General features: G+C 50.4%; 1 protein-coding gene across 2 annotated transcripts in view; it reads right to left on the bottom strand.

Annotated features, from left to right (window-relative positions):
* Positions 1–16,792, bottom strand: part of Rims4 (regulating synaptic membrane exocytosis 4) — a 55,103-nt gene that overhangs the window by 6,733 nt on the left and 31,578 nt on the right. Inside the window, exon 2 of one of the 2 annotated variants that reach the window (XM_021155762.3) lies at positions 9,574–9,712. In XM_021155762.3, coding sequence (XP_021011421.1) covers positions 9,574–9,712 — 139 coding nt within the window. The remainder of the gene's footprint in view (positions 1–9,573; positions 9,713–16,792) is intronic. The other variant, XM_029469739.2, reaches the window with a different exon arrangement.

The following is a 16,792-nucleotide window of genomic DNA, read 5'->3' as shown; positions in this document are numbered from 1 at the left end:
CCATCTGTAATGAGATCTGACACCCTCTTCTAGAGTGTCTGAAGACAGCTACAGTGTACTTATTTATAATAATAAATAAATGTTTAGGCCAGAATGAGCAGGGCCAGAGTAAGCCGGGTTGACTGGAGTGAACAGAGGTCCTAAATTCAATTCCCAGCAACCACATGATGGCTCACAACCATCTGTACAGCTACAATGTACTCATATACATAAAATAAATAAACCTTTTTTAAAAAGTACAAACAAAACAAAACACACACTTAAATGTCTAGAGACTAAAGTGTGTCTTTGCCATTTCTTCCAAAACTGGTGCCTGAGTTGCTCACCCTGAGACTGACACTAGAGCCACAGCTGAGATGTGAGCTTTGCTCTGTGACCCTGGGTCTCCCCACCCTACCTTCCCAGCACTCTGAAGGATCCAAGATCTATTCTAAAAGAAGAATGTGGGCTCTAAAACAGAGACAGAGAAGTAGTGTGGCCTTGTGGGTTCAGAGGCATGGAAGGAGCCCAGCCCCCAAGCAGCACCAGGCCTTTGCAAGCCAAAATTGAAAGTTTCCTCTAACATCCTCATCGCCTGCTCCTTGATTCCTGGTGGAGTGCAGGCAGACAATGGGGAATTGGCAGGCCTGGTAATTAGCGGTAATTGTTTCTAATATCTGGGCGGCTGCCTGATTTCCCATCCCAGGGTGCCTCACTGGCTGCCAAGGCACCAAGCTGCCACCCTGAGCTAGCAGAAACAGCATCCATGGGGCAAGAGGCACAGTGTGCCTGGCCTCCACTGGCTAGAGGGGCAACTCTGCGAGAGGCCAGGCTCCACCTTGGGATTTTCCCTGCAGGTGTGGAGAAGGCCAACTAATCAATCAGATGTGAAGGCAGGGAGAAGGCCGACTAATCAATCAGATGTATGCGTCACCGGCCCACCTGCTTGTGGTGTGACTCCCAGCAAATCTCTACACTTCCGTTAGTGATCTTAAGGAGATAACTCTGCCTTGTGCACAGTGTACCTGTGCCTCGTCAGCTGCAAATGTTTCTGGGCTCTGCGTGGGATCTGTTAGCAAAGGGACGTGGGAGCGCTTGCTGACCGGAGGGTGCTACACACATATTTGCACAGAATAGTCCTTGTATATAACAGGAGCTCAGTAAATGCTTCCTGCCAAACTCCCAAGCCACTGGGGTAAAGGGCAGCCATGGAGATGTGTGGCACAGGCCCCGGGAACTGATCTCATGTTGTCAGGCTTGGCTGCAAGTGACTTCACGCACTGAGCTGTCTTTCCAGCCTCTGGGGATTTTCATTTCGCTGGGCTACAATTTCCTCAAGTATCAAGTGAGAATGAAGAGTGCCTGTCTTGCTGAATTGCTGGGGAGCCGTGGCTAGGATAGCACAGGTCTATACAGAGATGCTCCTAAACCGATCATAGCAAGGACGCCATGGCTGCCAGCCCCTCCTGCCCAGCCCAGCCCAGTTTCCTCCACTTCCGGCAGAACAGCATCTGGGTGCCTGGGTCCAAGCACAGGCCGTGGGGGTGGGGGAAGGCGGCAGGGCAGGAGCCACACAGGCAGAGGCAGAGCCTCGAAACAGGGTTTTTACCCATTGTTCCGCTAGCCTTTTATTTTGTTTTAATGGTGAAATGAGATTTCCTGCAACTCAAATTCTATTAGTTTTGTTTGTGGAGGGCATTCCATTTGTCTTTTATTATTAACCTTCGGGCTCAGCCTGGACCCTGTGTTCTTGGTGGTTAAAGAAGTAATTGGGTAATTTACAGGTTTGGCTCTGTTCTCTTTTCCAGTTGGATCACCCGACTTAATGGCATCAAAGATTAAAAGGCCGTGCGGCCTCGTGGCAATTACAGGCTGTGGTTCTAAAGGGTTCTGGAAGTCCATTCTCCTGCTCATTCACTCACCGCCCCCTGCCGACTCCACGCGTGGCCATCCACCCAGTCACCTCCCCACAGACTCCCCTCACCTAAAGCACAGCAATTCTGCTATAAGGCAAATGTGCAGTCCTATAAATAACTGAAGAGAAAAAAATCCTGCAGTAAGGATCACAGGTTATGAAGAAAATGGGGCAGGGGCACATAGAAAGGTGTATGTGGGAAGAGAAGGAACCCAGTAAATATGGTATACAGCTTAATATACTTTAAATGGTGGAGAAGGGCTTAAGTATTACAGTAAATACGGTACTTCACCTTGACAGAGCTGAAGATGGCTGACTACCTGGAAAGGATCGCCTTCTGTGATTTGTTGGGTAGTAATGCGGGCTGAGACCAGGTGGAGAAACAGTAGCAGAGCTGACCTAATACCTGGATAACCGAGGCGGCCTCAGTTAATGGGAATGTGCAAATTGCTTGGTGAAAATTGCTTTCTGCATTCACCTTGCATTGCTCATGGACAAAACCCCAGCTGACCAAGCACATACAGGATCCACCTGAAGCTCGCATTGTTCCCCAATACTTCAACTGTGTTGAAACAAATCCCAGTTTTTCAAAACCAGCACAGTAGCAGGACTTACCACAGGCTGGGAGACGCTCTGTCACATGATCTAGACGCCAACTCTCTAGTCAAGTCTTTCCCAAGCCTGCCTCTCCCTGAGACTAGGGCTCCTCCATGGAGCCAAGGATCTGCTGTTTATCAATAGCTTGTCATGAGCCAAGCCTGATGATATTTACTGACCAATGTTAACTCATTTAATCCAACACCTTTGTAAAATGTAGTCACTGTCTGTTTTAGAGAAGGGGAAAGCAAGACACAAAGTAACAGTAATCCAACCAAGACCACTTGGCTACAAAGTAGCTCATCTGGACTTGAACCCCAGCTGTCTGGCCCCAGTCCAACTTCTTAACCATTAGAAGACACAGCTGACACCCGTCATGTCCAGGGTATTAATTCCCAGATTCTTCCTGGATATCAGACCTCGTGTGTGCTCAACTCTCTTAAATAAGATCGTATATTCACATATAAGCTAAGCGCATTCTCCTGTAGACTTTAAATCATGTCGATAATGCTAATAATGTCAAGCACTATGTAAATTCTATGCAAATGCCCAGTCTTGCTATCTAGTTTGGAAGGAAATGACAAGAAGACACATAAGCAAGGAGGACATCTTCAGCATAGACACCACTTTTCATCTAAATATTTTTTCCATGGCTGTCTGTACCCATGGCTGTGGAGGCCTCAGGCAGGAAAGGCTAATGTCCCCATGTCCCCGAAGCAGAGCATGGGGATCTATAGTTCGAACTCTGGGGTCAGGCAGGCCTGGGTTCGCACCCTGCCTCCACTGCTCACTAGGTACGGAGATCCATGGTTCATCTTTCTTTCTAGCAAAACAGGAAGAAATAACTCTGAGTATTAAATGAGGTAAATACGTGAGGGTAGAGCCTGCCACAACCAAACACTCCGCAAAGCCTGGTGCTTACAGAACAGGAGAAAACCAAGCTCCTTCCTCTTAGCCCACGGTCACACTGTCCACTAGTCACGATGACTCTGCCGAGCAGCACAGGTAGGAGGACAGAGAGGGAATTCTTGCTCTCTGCTGATCTCCTGGGCCTTTTGTGATCAGGCAACCCTGAGCTTGGGTTGCAATGACCCTGTATGAGTTCACAAGCTACTTTGCCTGGCTGTGGGCAGAGTGACCCAGACACCTCAGGACAACAACAGACAGAGAGAAGCAGCTGGGACTGGAAGGCAGCTCTGGGAGTTACTAGGTTGAGAGGATGCTACATCCCTGGCTTTTATGAGATGAAAGAGACAGGCAGGACAGAAAGGAGTGGAATGTGTAGCTGCTTCTGTCCTACATACCTAGTCATCAAAATCTGAGCACACCAACTGTGGACCAGCTGGGCACTGAACTCTGTTTAATGGGGCAGACAGATACATGGGCAACAATGATAGTAGGCAGTAGAGAGTGCTGTGGCTGGAGAGGCCAGGGATGTGCAAGCTGCTGATGTAGCCAGAGAAATGGTAGGCTTGTGAGCCACTCCACTTTTCCTGCCTATGCCCAGAGCAGACATTATTAATCAACTGCAGCACTCTGACCGGGCCTGAATTTGGCTCCATAATCCTCCTTGACACAGCACTCGTGGGAGTCACTACCAATTAACTGGCATTGGCATATGAGCTGAAGTAACATGCTAATTATTCACTGAGATCTGGGGGGTGTGAGTCAGGGGTTGCAGAGGAACACGGATAGGAGTGCAGTAGGGGAGCCATGGATGCTGAGACATGCGCCTGGAAGGCTCAGGGAGGTGGGCTGAGAGAGGCTGGGAGAGAACAGCAGGATGACTATAGAGTCTAGACCAAAAGTGAGACTTGCAGGAGTCCAGGCAAGAGCAATGGGCACCTCAGCTAAGGTCCCCCGTGGATGGGAATGGGAGAAATGGATGGTTCAAGAGACAATTAAAATGGGCACATCACTGTGGATTAGGGAAGGAATATAAGAGAGGGTCTCTGCTGAAGTAGCTGGAAGGTCGGGGTCCTGAGCACTCAGAGGGGTAAGCTCTGCTGAGCTATCTGCCATTCCAAAGGCGATCCCCTATGTGCTTCTGCCCATGTTTCCTGAACCCTAAAGAATTTCCCTATCCCCTCAACCACACACATACCAGCACCCACACTTACATATTCACACATACACACACATATACACCTATACCACATACACACATGTATACACACATACCTAGACACACACACACACACAGTGAGGAGTCCTGCTGAGAGGTAGCAGGAGACTGCCCCATGCTGGCTACCAGGCTGCCCTTCAGGACTGAGCTGCCCATGGGGGAAGTCGGCATCACACAGCACACACACCGAACTCCTCCCTTGTCCAGTCTCTTACACTGTTTTCCAGAATCAGGTCTCAAGTAAACCCCTTCCAACTGAATTCACAGGTGAGGCCTGAGACCCTTGGTTCTGAGAAAACCCAAAGCGAGGTAGACAGGCAGGCAGGAAGCAGCTTAGGACTGGAGGCAGGAGTGGTGTGTGTGTGTGTGTGTGTGTGTGTGTGTGTGTGTGTGTGTATGCCTGTGTTATAGGTATGTGTGTCTAGGTATGTGTGTTTAGATGTGTTTATGTGGTATAGGTGTGTGTGTGTGTGTGTGTCTGTGTGTGCTATCCTCAGGGCCCTTGACCTCTAGCCTGTGCCCTTTGTCTGAGTGAGATGACCCTGCTCTGCCTTTAGCCCCTCCATCCTTAACAAGCAAATCTCCAATTTGGGATGCGTCAGAAAGGGGACTTATAACAGGAAGTTCTTTCCAAGCTCCAGAGGAAAACACATGGGATGTAGAGGAGGAAGATGGAGGGACTTTTTGTCTGTGGTGGCCTTGCTGGCTTCCCAATCCACCAGCATCATCTGCCTCTAGAAATATTCATGCATGCAACAATGTAACGAGAGAAGGGGGTGAGTGTAATTGGGCAGATGCCTGCATGTGAATCTCAGCTTGGCTGCTGTCTGGCCCTGTGACCTTGGGCAAACTACCCCCTGGCATTTTCTCATCTGTAAGTGGGGCTATTAGCATTCATCCCACCATCCCGCTGTTGTGGGGGATTAAATGAGTCAACACAGGTCTAAAGCCCTTGGCACAGTGTCTGCACAAAGCTCTCGACAACATTCACATGGCTGCTATGGCCATTAAGCCAGGGCGTCCTGACAGTGTGCACACAGACCAGCTGGGAATCTTGGTGTCATGGATTCTGACTATAGTTGTGGTCAGAAGTTATGTATTTCTAACAGGCATCCAGAGTCGTCGTCTGCTGCTGCTGCTGCTGCTGCTGCTGCTGCTGCTGCTGCTGCTGTTGATGATGTTGGCCTGCAGTTCATACTTTGAATAGCAAGGGATGAAGCCACCGTCCACTGGGATTTTGTCACCTGCAGCCCACAGCATACTCACTGACAGAAGTCTAAGCTGTTAGTATTTCTGTATCTTGAGAGCAGCTGGGATCATAGCTTGGCCACTATCTTCATACCTGCCTTTTGTATCTGTTTCTGGAGAGCCCTGTGGTGTCAGGACACATAATTTCCACAGTGGCCAGCCCAGCTGTCTGGCATACTACAGATGTCTAATCACACATGTTCACACAGAACCCTACATGGGCGGGCCCTTTGCCTGTAGATGCCTGTGCTCAGTGACCCACCCCAGCAGTGCCAGGGCCAGCAGCTTCTCGAGTGAGGCTGGCTCCCTGTGAGCATCTGGGAGGCTGGCATGATACCAAGGGGTGGGAGGAGGGGAGGGCACTCACACCCCTTCCTGTTTCAGAGCCTGGCATCTGGGTTCAACCAGCTCTCTGAATACCTAAGGAACAGAAGAAGATGGCCACGGTTGAATCGTCCCCTGTCCCCTCTTCATCCAGGGGCGGGGTGAGCTGGCAGCACCTGGCCTCTGACAAGATCGAACCCCTTCTACGTCTCTAGAGGCTGTTCATTCTGGGGTGGCCAAGTAGGCTGCTGATGCCACCAAAACCACCAAGCCCCTCCACCTCTCTCCTTTCAGACTCAGCAGATGGCATATTAGTGTAGTCATGTACTGCTTATTTTCTGCCCCCCCCCCTTGCTGGAACCAGTATCTTCCAGACCTTTGATCCTTCTTCAGATTGGCTCAGCCTCCCCAAACTTTTAATGGCCACTAAGAGCCAATGCCTGCTGGGCCCTCACTCGTGCTCTGAAGACTGGTTTGTATCTGGGATGGCTCACCCTATCTGCTAGGAGGCAATTGACCCGAAACAGCAAATCCCACAGCTCACGGTGGCTGGGTTAACAATGAACAGCACTGACAGTGAACACCATCCGTGCTAGCCATGTGCTGGCCACCACTCTAGGTGCTTCTCATACATTACTCACCCTCAGTACTGCTCTCTGCACTGCCCCCTCTACCTACCCCCTTTCTACCATGGAGAAACTGGGCTCAGAGACGAGGTAACTCTGCCAAAGCTGCATGGCTGCTGAGAAGCATCACCCAGAGCCCAGGGCTGCCTAACCGCTGAGTCTGTTTGACCCTGTCTATAATACAGTTGGACTCTCTGGTCCCTGGAAGCATATTCAAGCAAACAAGCCCCGAGCCCCGAGCTCCAAACCCAGGAGCAGGCAGAGCCTCTTTCCTTCATCCTAACATCCTCTTACTATGCTTCCCCTGTGGGAGTCCTGTGATAGGCTGAGCTCTCCTTTTCTCTTCTGTGAGGTAGGACCGCAGCTTTGATGTGCCTGCTACCATCTACAGCACCACACTGCTTCCCGCGGACCTGGCTCGTTTAATCTCCTGAGCCCTACATAATGTCTTCTGGGCTAGAGATCACATTCATCCAAGGACAGACACCCAACATGGCAGTACAAGACTGGGCCTCAGGCCTCCTGGGGGGACTGGCACCTGAGAGAAGGAAGGGCATTGCTCCTAGGTGTCCAGATCTCTTCCTCCAAGCCCAGCCATGTGGTTATAAAAACGCAGGCCATTTCCCCTCCTCTTCCCCTCCAGTTTCTCCTTCTCTCTCTTCTGCTGTCCACCCCTCTTCCCTCCCACAGGAAAGTGTCCCTGGAAGTGGGCGGAATAGAAGCTCTGCCAACTCCAGGCCCATTCATAAGGGCTGAGCTGCCCGGTATGGGAGGGGTGAGGGTGGGGTGAGGGGACAAGGCTTTTAGCCAGCAGGAGCCCAGCTGAGAGGCAGGGCATAGATGAAGGGCAGAGGCTGAGCCCCATTCCACCCCATGTTGGCTGGAGTCTGCACCAAGTCCACAGCGGAGAGGGGTAAGCCACTGAGCCAGTGCAATCCAGCAGAGCCCTCTGTGAAGACGAAATGCTGTTGTTTCCTGCCTTACTCAACACAGCTGCCACGAACCACGTGCTGCCACCAGCACTTGAATACACTTCGCATCACGGGAGCAGGATGGTTTATTTTACATTTCGGCTCCTTTACATCTGCATAGCCATGTGCAGCAGACGCCTAGACAGACAGACAGACAGCACAGACCTGAACTTTCCCAAGCCTCAGATTCCTCATGTGTAAGGACAGGGAATGTGACACACCAGGGCCCTTCACAGCCTCAGGACAGTTGGAAAGGTGAAGCAATGTGGTAGTATAGAGTGAATTCCAACTTGGAGTCAGAACTCCTGAGCTCCAGGTAGGAGCGGCTCTGCGGCCACCGCAAGCTCCGGAGCCCCTGGGCACCTGCGATCTCAGTATGGAGTTTTTTTGATTCTTTGTCAGGGTCGGCTAAGGATGGGTACGAGGGGAATCTGAGAAGAGTAGGTTTGTGTGACTGTGAGACTCTGTGTGTGTGTGTGTGTGTGTGTGTGTGTGTGTGTGTGTGTGTCTGTGTCTGTCTGTCTGTCCATCAGAGGAGGCAAACCCCCAGACTTCCTAAGGCTCCCATGTGTGTGAAAGGCCCCTAGCCTAGATGGGTTCCTCCAGAAGGCTGGAAAGCTGACTTCCTCCCAGACACACTGATTGGGTGGCTGGGACAAAGAACTCTGCCACCTGTATTCTGTAACACATCCCCAGATCCTGGTGTGCAGTCCTGAAGGCAAACCCTGGCGAGGGTCTCAAGACTTGACACACATGAGCCTTTATCAAGCCCTGGTTCGTACTTTTACAACCCAACTGGGACTTAAGAAACTAAAGAAAAGGAAATAATAAGGATGTCCTGCCGAACCACAGTGACTCCTTTCCCTGGGTAATCTACCAGCACTGGTATACAGCAGGTGCCAAGCACTGTCCTCTGTTCTTTCTACTCAGGATTACACAGATTGCAAATACTTTATCCTCATAATGTCTGTGTCTTAGGTTGGTTTTCCTCGTGCTCCTGTGTCACAAGCAACTTAAGGGAGAAGAGTGGACTTCAGCTCATGGTTCAAGAGTACAGACCACCACAGCAGGAAGTCACGTGGTGTCCACCGTCAGAAAGCACAGGGCCATGGCTGCCAATGATCAGCTAGCTTTCTCTCTCTCTCTCCCCTTTCAGTCAGGGTCTTACTATATAGCCTTGGCCGTCCTGGAACTCTGCAGACCAGGCTGGCCTCAAACTCATAGAAATCTTCCTGCCACTGCCTCCCAAGTGCTGTGACTAACGGTGTGTGCTAGCATGCCCAGCCTTAGCTGTCGCCTTTTGAATGGAGTACATGACCTACACCCAAGGAAGGGCACTGCCCACTTTGAGTGTGGGTCTTCCCAATTCAATGAACCCAACGGATATGACCCTGACAGGCAGCCCAGAGACTAAATGACTCCTTATAGACATGCCTGGAGGCCTGTCTCCTAGGTGATCCTATATCCTGTTAAATTGACAGCTAACATGAACTGTCACAAGCCCAAGGTGGTTGATGTTATCCCTTCCTTTTGCAGATGGGGAAATAGATTCAAGGATGTCCCCTGTTCATGGTCACACAGCTCTAAAATGGTAGGGATTATGAAGCATAAAACCTAGGCTCACTGGTTTCTTCTGAAGGCCCTGGAGGCTTAGGCAAAAACCCACCAGCCCAAGGAACCCAGCCCAAGGAACCAGGGTTCTTGCGGGGGCGGGGGGCTCGCTCAACCCTCTTTCCCCCACTGATTGGGGACAGGAAGGCTTCAGGGAGGTGCAGAAGCCATACTTACTTGCCCTCCGAGCCATAGCTGTTCATGCTGTCCTCGATGGACTCATGGCTGGCTTGGCGGAGCGTCCGGCTGGGCATCTCCACGGCCAGTCCCGTCTCTGTGCTTCTCTGGATGGCTCCCTTCAGCCTCCGGCTGTCTGCTGTTGAGCATGGGGGCCAAGAGAGGTGGGGTGAGACAGGCGGTGGGGGTTGGGGGGAAGGGACAGAGAACGAAGTTGTCTGGTTAGTGCTTCAGCAGCTGAGGGCAGTGACACATCAGCCCTAGCCGGGCCCACCAATGTCCTTGATCCCTCTGGCTCACCTGTGCCCACTCTCCCTGGGGGACAAGGCGCTCTTCACAGCCACCCAGCCAGCACACAGCACTGTCTCCAGCTTTGTTAACTGCTCGGCATCTTTACACATTTTCTCCCCTGCAGTTTTCTCCAAACACCCCTTGCTCTCTACTGATAGCATCTTAAGCACCTACTATGGGCCATATTCTTTCAGTTGCTCCTCAGGGTTCAGGCCAGGGCTTCTCCATGCCAGGGTGACTGTGGGTGGCATCCTACCATGTCGCCACTAGATGCCTAGTAGCATCCCTGTGCCAACCAAAATGTCTGCAGACACTGCCAACCATCCCCTAGAGAACAGATTCACCCTTACTGGTAACCACTAAGATCACTGGTTTTAAAGGCACATAGCTGACTCAAATCCTGAATGCATCTCCCATTAGCTAAAAAGCACAGGAAGTGCTCAGCCTTCCAGGGCCTCTGTTTGTTTATCTGTAAAACGGGAGTGCTGCAGGGTTGTTATCAGACAAAACTGCCTTTGAGCTTGGCATTCCTTCCCATCATGCCTTTCCTGTCCAACCACTCACTCCTTTGCCTCCATCTTGTGATACAACACTCTCTCACAGAAGGCCTCCTGTGAATTCCCATCAGCCCCTCCACAGCCAGCCTTTTCTCTATTTCTTCCTGGTGCTGACCATGCAATGTGGTACTGGTGTTGGCTTTCCATGGGCCGGCTTCCACAAAGGTGTGTTCACCAATGGGAGCCTCTGAGCCAGGAACTGTGGTGAGTTCATTTGGGGGCTCTTCAACTGATGACTGCTGGATAAACCACAGTGTCCCAAGTACCCCTTGAAGCTGAGGTTTCTATCAGTACCCCTCCTAGATGTGGAAGGCAACGGTACACAAGGCAGGGACTGGCTCACAGCGCCGGTGAGGAGAAGCTGGAATACACCAGGTGGACCACTCCACCTCCAGCCCCCTCTGCTGGCGGCTTCCCAGTACTATGATGGCAGCATGGTCTCTAAACCCTGGGAGTCTCACATACACATGTGGTGAACTATCAGAGTTGTGTATGTTTGCCAAAGCGTGTGCTCACATGTCCCTGTCTCCTAGGAGACACACGTGAATATACACACATGAACCAAGGAATCTAAATGTCTATGACTGTGTTTCCACCTGTGGCTAGCTGCCATCTGTGGGTCTGAGAGCAACTAGGCGGTGCGTGTCTGTCATCTGAGTGTCTGTGTGTGTTGGATGTGTGTCGGGGAGTAATTGGGTACACCAGATGTGCATCCGTGAGAAGTCCACGCCCACTCACGGAGGAAAGCACACTGAGGGGAGCCAGCAAGATGCATTTCTCTGCGTGTCACCTGGTGTCTATGAACGTGCAACGGAAGTGTGTTCCTGTCTGTCTGCATTCATTTCTTTTTCCTAACCAGCACCCACATTTCCACTTCTGTGTTCCCCCATTCATATTAGGTACAGAGATAGGGACAGGCTCAGACACACATTCAGAAACACATCCATGTAGACGTGTGCAGTCGTGCACAGGAACAAGCAATCCTTCCCTGAGGCTGCAGACCCAGGGCTGCAGACATGGTTCAGACACCTTCCCAGGTACCTGACCTCCCATCCCTGAACACTGTGCACTGTCTCCATGTCACTGTCACAGACTGACACAGAGTCTGGCATGGCAAACAGCTCAGTCTCCAGGGCTGAGGAGGCCGATGTGTATCTCATGTTGGTGACAGCCCGTAGCCTTCAAGGAACCTCACACTCAGGCTCCTGGGCCTCGTGCCAGCTGGACTTAGCACACAGGGAGCCTGGCTCTTTAGGATGGCCCAGGCGATGGCCTCGAAGACAAGACTGCTCGCTTGTGGAGATGTGAAGGCTTAATGCCACCAGGTCTGGCACACAGTAGGTGCTACTCAGAAGTGGCTACAGCCACTGCAGAGAGAGGATGACACCTCCCAGTTTAGCCTCTCTAGCTGTCTGGTTGATGTTTGCACGACCACGCTGCATTCTCCCACCTAAAGACTCTCTGTGTGTCTGAGCACACCAGGAACACTCACCATCTAACCTCAGCTACCCAGCCCTCTTCAGTCACCTCTTGTCGACGATGTCTCGGGCTCTTACTCTCTGGGAGAAAACACTCCTCCTCTTCTAGGAGGAAGATCAACATGCAGAAGAGACATCTTCCAGTCTAATCCCGAGAAAGATCGCATCAGTACGGCGAGCTATACAGCCAGAGAGTTGGGGGAGCTCCTAAGGTCACTATAGGGTCAGAGATGTATCCCCTCCATAGATAATGAGGACAAAAGTGTCACTAAGTGACAGACTAATCATGGAGGAGGCTTTCCAGAGGTGGTAGACACTGGGCCAAGGACTGTCACCATCAGACACAATTCCCATCGTGGGGCTCAGAGCTCGTGTTCTGTAATCTCTGGGTATCCAAAGTGAAAGTGACTACCCTCAAGGCTGGCCACCTAATGTATAATAAACTGAATGTGGATGTCCCATTTCTTCACTACACTGCATTGTTCACTAGGCAACAGTCCTTGCAGGTGCAAGATGTAGTGACCACAGCCAAGGTGGTCAACAGAGATAGGGACTAGCTTAGGACAACGATTCCTTTACCCCTTGAGGCAGAGTTACCCACTCCCTCTTTCTTTCACATCCTTGACAGTGAGTTCTACTGGATCTGGTCATAGCCTTTGCTGTTCACAGCCCTACTGGCTTTTACACGCATTAGGCCCTTACCATCCATGCACCCTTGGGAGAAAATCTCATATCTCTATCTCTCTCTCTCCCTCCCTCCCTCCCTCCCTCCCCCTCCCCCTCTCCCTCTCTCCCTCTCTCTCTCCCTCTCTCCCTCCTATTGGTGGTTCATCACTCACCCCCAACATCAGAGCCACCCTACACACAAATGAGCCCTACACTCCAGTCACAGCCTCTAGGCCTATATTTATTGCTACTGCACCAATCACCACCTGGAAGAGAAGCAGGCTCCTTGGGCTTACCACACCAAATACTATTGGCTTTCTTTTCCCAATAAGCCTTCAATCCATGTCCCACCCAGACTCATAGCCTCCCAGGAGCACGGAGCTTTTTCTCTCCTTTACTGTATCCCAGGTCTTGCAAAAGTCTTTGTTCCCTTGGTTCACACATTTCCCTTCTTGTCCATCTTCACAGCCAAGCACCCTGGCTACCTCAAGCTTGAACTCTAAATGGCTTCTGAGCCACTTCCAACCCACCACCCACAAGCCATTAACAGAGTGAACTAAGACTTCGGACTGAAGCATTCCACTCTTGGCCATTCGTCCTACCCAGGCAATCGCAGAAGAACACAGAGCGATGCACCGAGGGGCTCCCCACTGTACTGTTCACATCAATGAGATGCTGGAGTTAACTGCCCTTCGATGAAGGACCAGTTAATTAAATAACACATCACCACAATAAAAGACCATGCAACTGCTGAAAAGACTCAGTCCGAGTCTGCAGTGACACAAACTGGCTCCCTCAGCACACTGGGAAGTTAAAAAAGCAGGTTGCAGGCAATATGCAAAACATGGTGCCATTTCTGTAAAGCTATAGATAGCTGTGTGTATGCGCGTGCACAAGTGTGTATGTATGTGTGTGTACATTCACTTCGCGTGCATGTCTGTGTGCCTGTGGGGGTTGGGGGGAGAAGAGAGAACAGTTCATCTCTATTCTTATTCATATGAACAGAAAAATCTAGAAAGATACTAACTAAAAAGCCAATGGTGAGTAACTGTGGGGTGGGGTTGTTAGAAGGAGTGTGGCCAAGACCATTTTTTATAACTTTTTAATCTAAGAATAAGTGCACAGACTGTAAGTGTGGAGCCTGGTGACTTTTTACAAACCAGGGAAGATTGTATAATCAGCATAGATTTAGACAAACAAACAAGCAGTAAGTGCCACTAGGACCCTGAGGGGCCCAGCTGCCCCCATCACCTGTCGTTTGCAGGGGCAGCCACCACACCAGTCTCTGATGGAAGCAGTTAGTCTTGCCTGGTTCTCACTGTTATGTAAGGCGTGAGTCCTCTCTGGTGAGAAGAGGCTGCTTGTTTCCACCTTTGAGATCCATCCTACTTGTTTACGCACTGTCTGGGTGGTCCCTCCACACAGTTTGTTTACGCACAGTCTGGGTGGTGGTGGGCTTTTGCTGGCTTTTTCTCAAGTTTGAGGCTATGAAGGGATGGCGTGCTGTGGCTGGTTTAGCGGAAGGCTCTGGGGGAGTCTGCACCTGTGTCCTCTGGAACTGTACCTGAGAGTGGAGCAGCTGGGTCACAGGGTAGATGTCTGTTCTGCTTTCGCTGACTCTGCCAAATAGTGTCACCGATTTAGACTCTATCTAGCACACTGGGGAGGAGATTTTCTTTCTTTCTTGTGTGCTTATTTGTCATTTGGAATTTTTTTAATTAGTTAAATGCATTAAGTCCACAATATAAATGGAACTGAAATACAAATAAATTCGCAAATAGATCACAGCTCTAACCACGCCATGACCTTACTTCAAGCCTTAGAATGGCTCTTCCTGTCCTGACAAATTAAATGTAATCACTGTGTCAGAGATGCCACTGGTTCTGTCCAGATCAGTCCCCACACAGCCTCCCCTCTCCTCCTAGCCTGGCTGGGCAGCTCACACTGTTTGTTCATCCTCAGAACTCTCCCATCTTCGTTCCTTCTCCTTGCTTCCCCCCCTCCCTCACATCCACCGACCTTCTAAACATCCTCTAGAGTCTATCCTTAAATGACACCTATACTAGGCACTCGGTAACCCAGACTGTCACAGACTGGGAGTAACAGCACACAATTCTTAGAAGTACTGTGAGCATTCCATGTCACAGGTTACAGTGTGGCCCAGCCAGGACCATCCAGGACCTCACAGCAGCAGGGCCCCCTGCAACGTGCACAAGACTGGCATTGATGACAGCCAATAGTAGACTGGGAAGGGTCCAACGGCGCTCTGATCCTCCCCACAGAACTATTGGCTACTGATGGGTTCTGAGAGGGGAGCACACATTTTTTTTCCAGTTGTGTACCCAGGGATGAGCCCGCCATGCTCCAATGGACAGTTCTACACTCATGGTCACACAGATTGCTCAGGTTAAACTCAGTAGGCTACACAAACATGCACACAGGTAAGATGTGGGTATAAAAATGGTCTGATGGAGAGGAGTGGGGGTAACAGATATGGAGAGGGAAATAGCAGCAATCAGAAATGTACTGTGTGTGTGTGTGTGTGTGTGTGTGTGTGTGTGTGTGTGTGTGTGTATGTGTGTGAAACTGTCAAAGAACAAATTCAATAAAAGATTAAAAGAAACGTAATAGGTTATGCAATAATGTAATAGGATTTCATTCTCTGGACATTCTAGTGACGCAAGCCAGAACACAGCAAAGGTGGCTGTCACCAGTGTATTATCACCATGTCAGTGCCATCGACCCACTTGATTCTCACAATGACCTTGACAGAGTCACCACTCCACTTTACCCAGGAAGAGAGTGGGGACGGAAAAGTGACTACCATTGGGTGTGGCAGTGCCAGGACTTGGGATGTGCAGGCAGGAGAAATGCAAATTTGTGGTTGGCCTGGGCTACAGGGCAAGTCTTTGTACCCAAAAGTGACATTCCGAAGGACACACAGATATCCACAGATGCTCAGGGCAGAGCTAATGCCAAGTGCAGGTCTTTCTGATTCCCATGCCAGGTGTTTCTGTCTCTGTCTCTCTGTCTCTCTCCTCTCTCCCTATCTCTCCCTCCCTCCCCCCACTTCTGTGTGTATGTGTATGGTACACATGGAAATCAGAGGAGTCAGTTCTCTACTTCCACCATGTGGGGTGTGGGTCTTGTCAGCAAGCACCTCTCCTGGCTGAACCACCCTGCCAGCACCCTCCTACAGTCCTTTTCTTTAGTTAGGATGTAGTTTTTGTTATTTTTAATGATATGTAGGTATGTGCCTGTGCGTGTGGGTATATGCACATGAATGCCGGTGCCAGCAGAGGCCAGAAGCATCAGACTCCCCTAGAGCTGGAGTTATCAGGTGCTGGAAACCAAAGCCTGGTCCCCTGGAGGAGCAGCCAGTGCCATCCATCTCTCCAGCCCCCAAGGTAGATTGTTTAATGAACCACTAAAATAGATTCACTGATCTCTACCACAGAGGTCAAAGCCATCTCTTCCAAGGAGACTTTTCCTAACCAGCTCTTGAGCTGACCCCTGGTCTCCACCTCCACTGGAGCATAGGTTCTGTGCACATTGGAGCAGGGGCATGCCCACCCTGTGTAGACAGTGTGAGATCAGTCCTCATTTGCTTCCACTTAGCACTAAGGACACCACCCAGCTGCCCACAACACTAAACTTGTGTTTCACTAGATTGGGGTAGAGACATGTCCCCAAGAAAACTGCATGTCTCCAGCAAAGATAGCAAGGGAATATTACTCAAGTTGCTCATACCCAAACAGGAACGGCCTAACGCATCTTTTTCTAAGAGCATTTTCAAAGAGCAGGAAAATAATAATGACAAATTATGAGAGCAGACACAATTATTTTTAGCTGTTACCCTGTTCTGTGCACTATTAGACACGTAATTCAATCCACAATGCCTCTGAGAGGCAAGCGTTATAGCCTAATTTTACAACAAAGAAGCAGGCTTGGAGTCATTTGGTAATGTATCCAGACATATATCAGACAAGCTAGATCGAGCGTGAAACCAGGATCAGAGCTGGAACAGACCCTGCATCCTCAGCCACTGGAGGCTTCAGGAGGAGGACGGAGGTGGGGGTTGAGGGGTGGCAAGCTACTCCTCACCTGGGCATTTCAGTGCAGGCAAATGTGGCCATCTTTGTTTTCTACAGAGAGCCTGACACAGAGAGGTTATTACATGACTTGTCTCAAGTCCCCAGGTCCTCCGTCCCTAACCACCACTCATCC

Source organism: Mus caroli, unplaced genomic scaffold (assembly GCF_978045245.1).
Source record: "Mus caroli unplaced genomic scaffold, Mus_caroli_1 scaffold_2, whole genome shotgun sequence".
NCBI classification, from domain to species: domain Eukaryota; kingdom Metazoa; phylum Chordata; class Mammalia; order Rodentia; family Muridae; genus Mus; species Mus caroli.
Note: the sequence above shows the minus strand (reverse complement) of the source record. Positions and strands in the feature narration are given on the sequence as shown.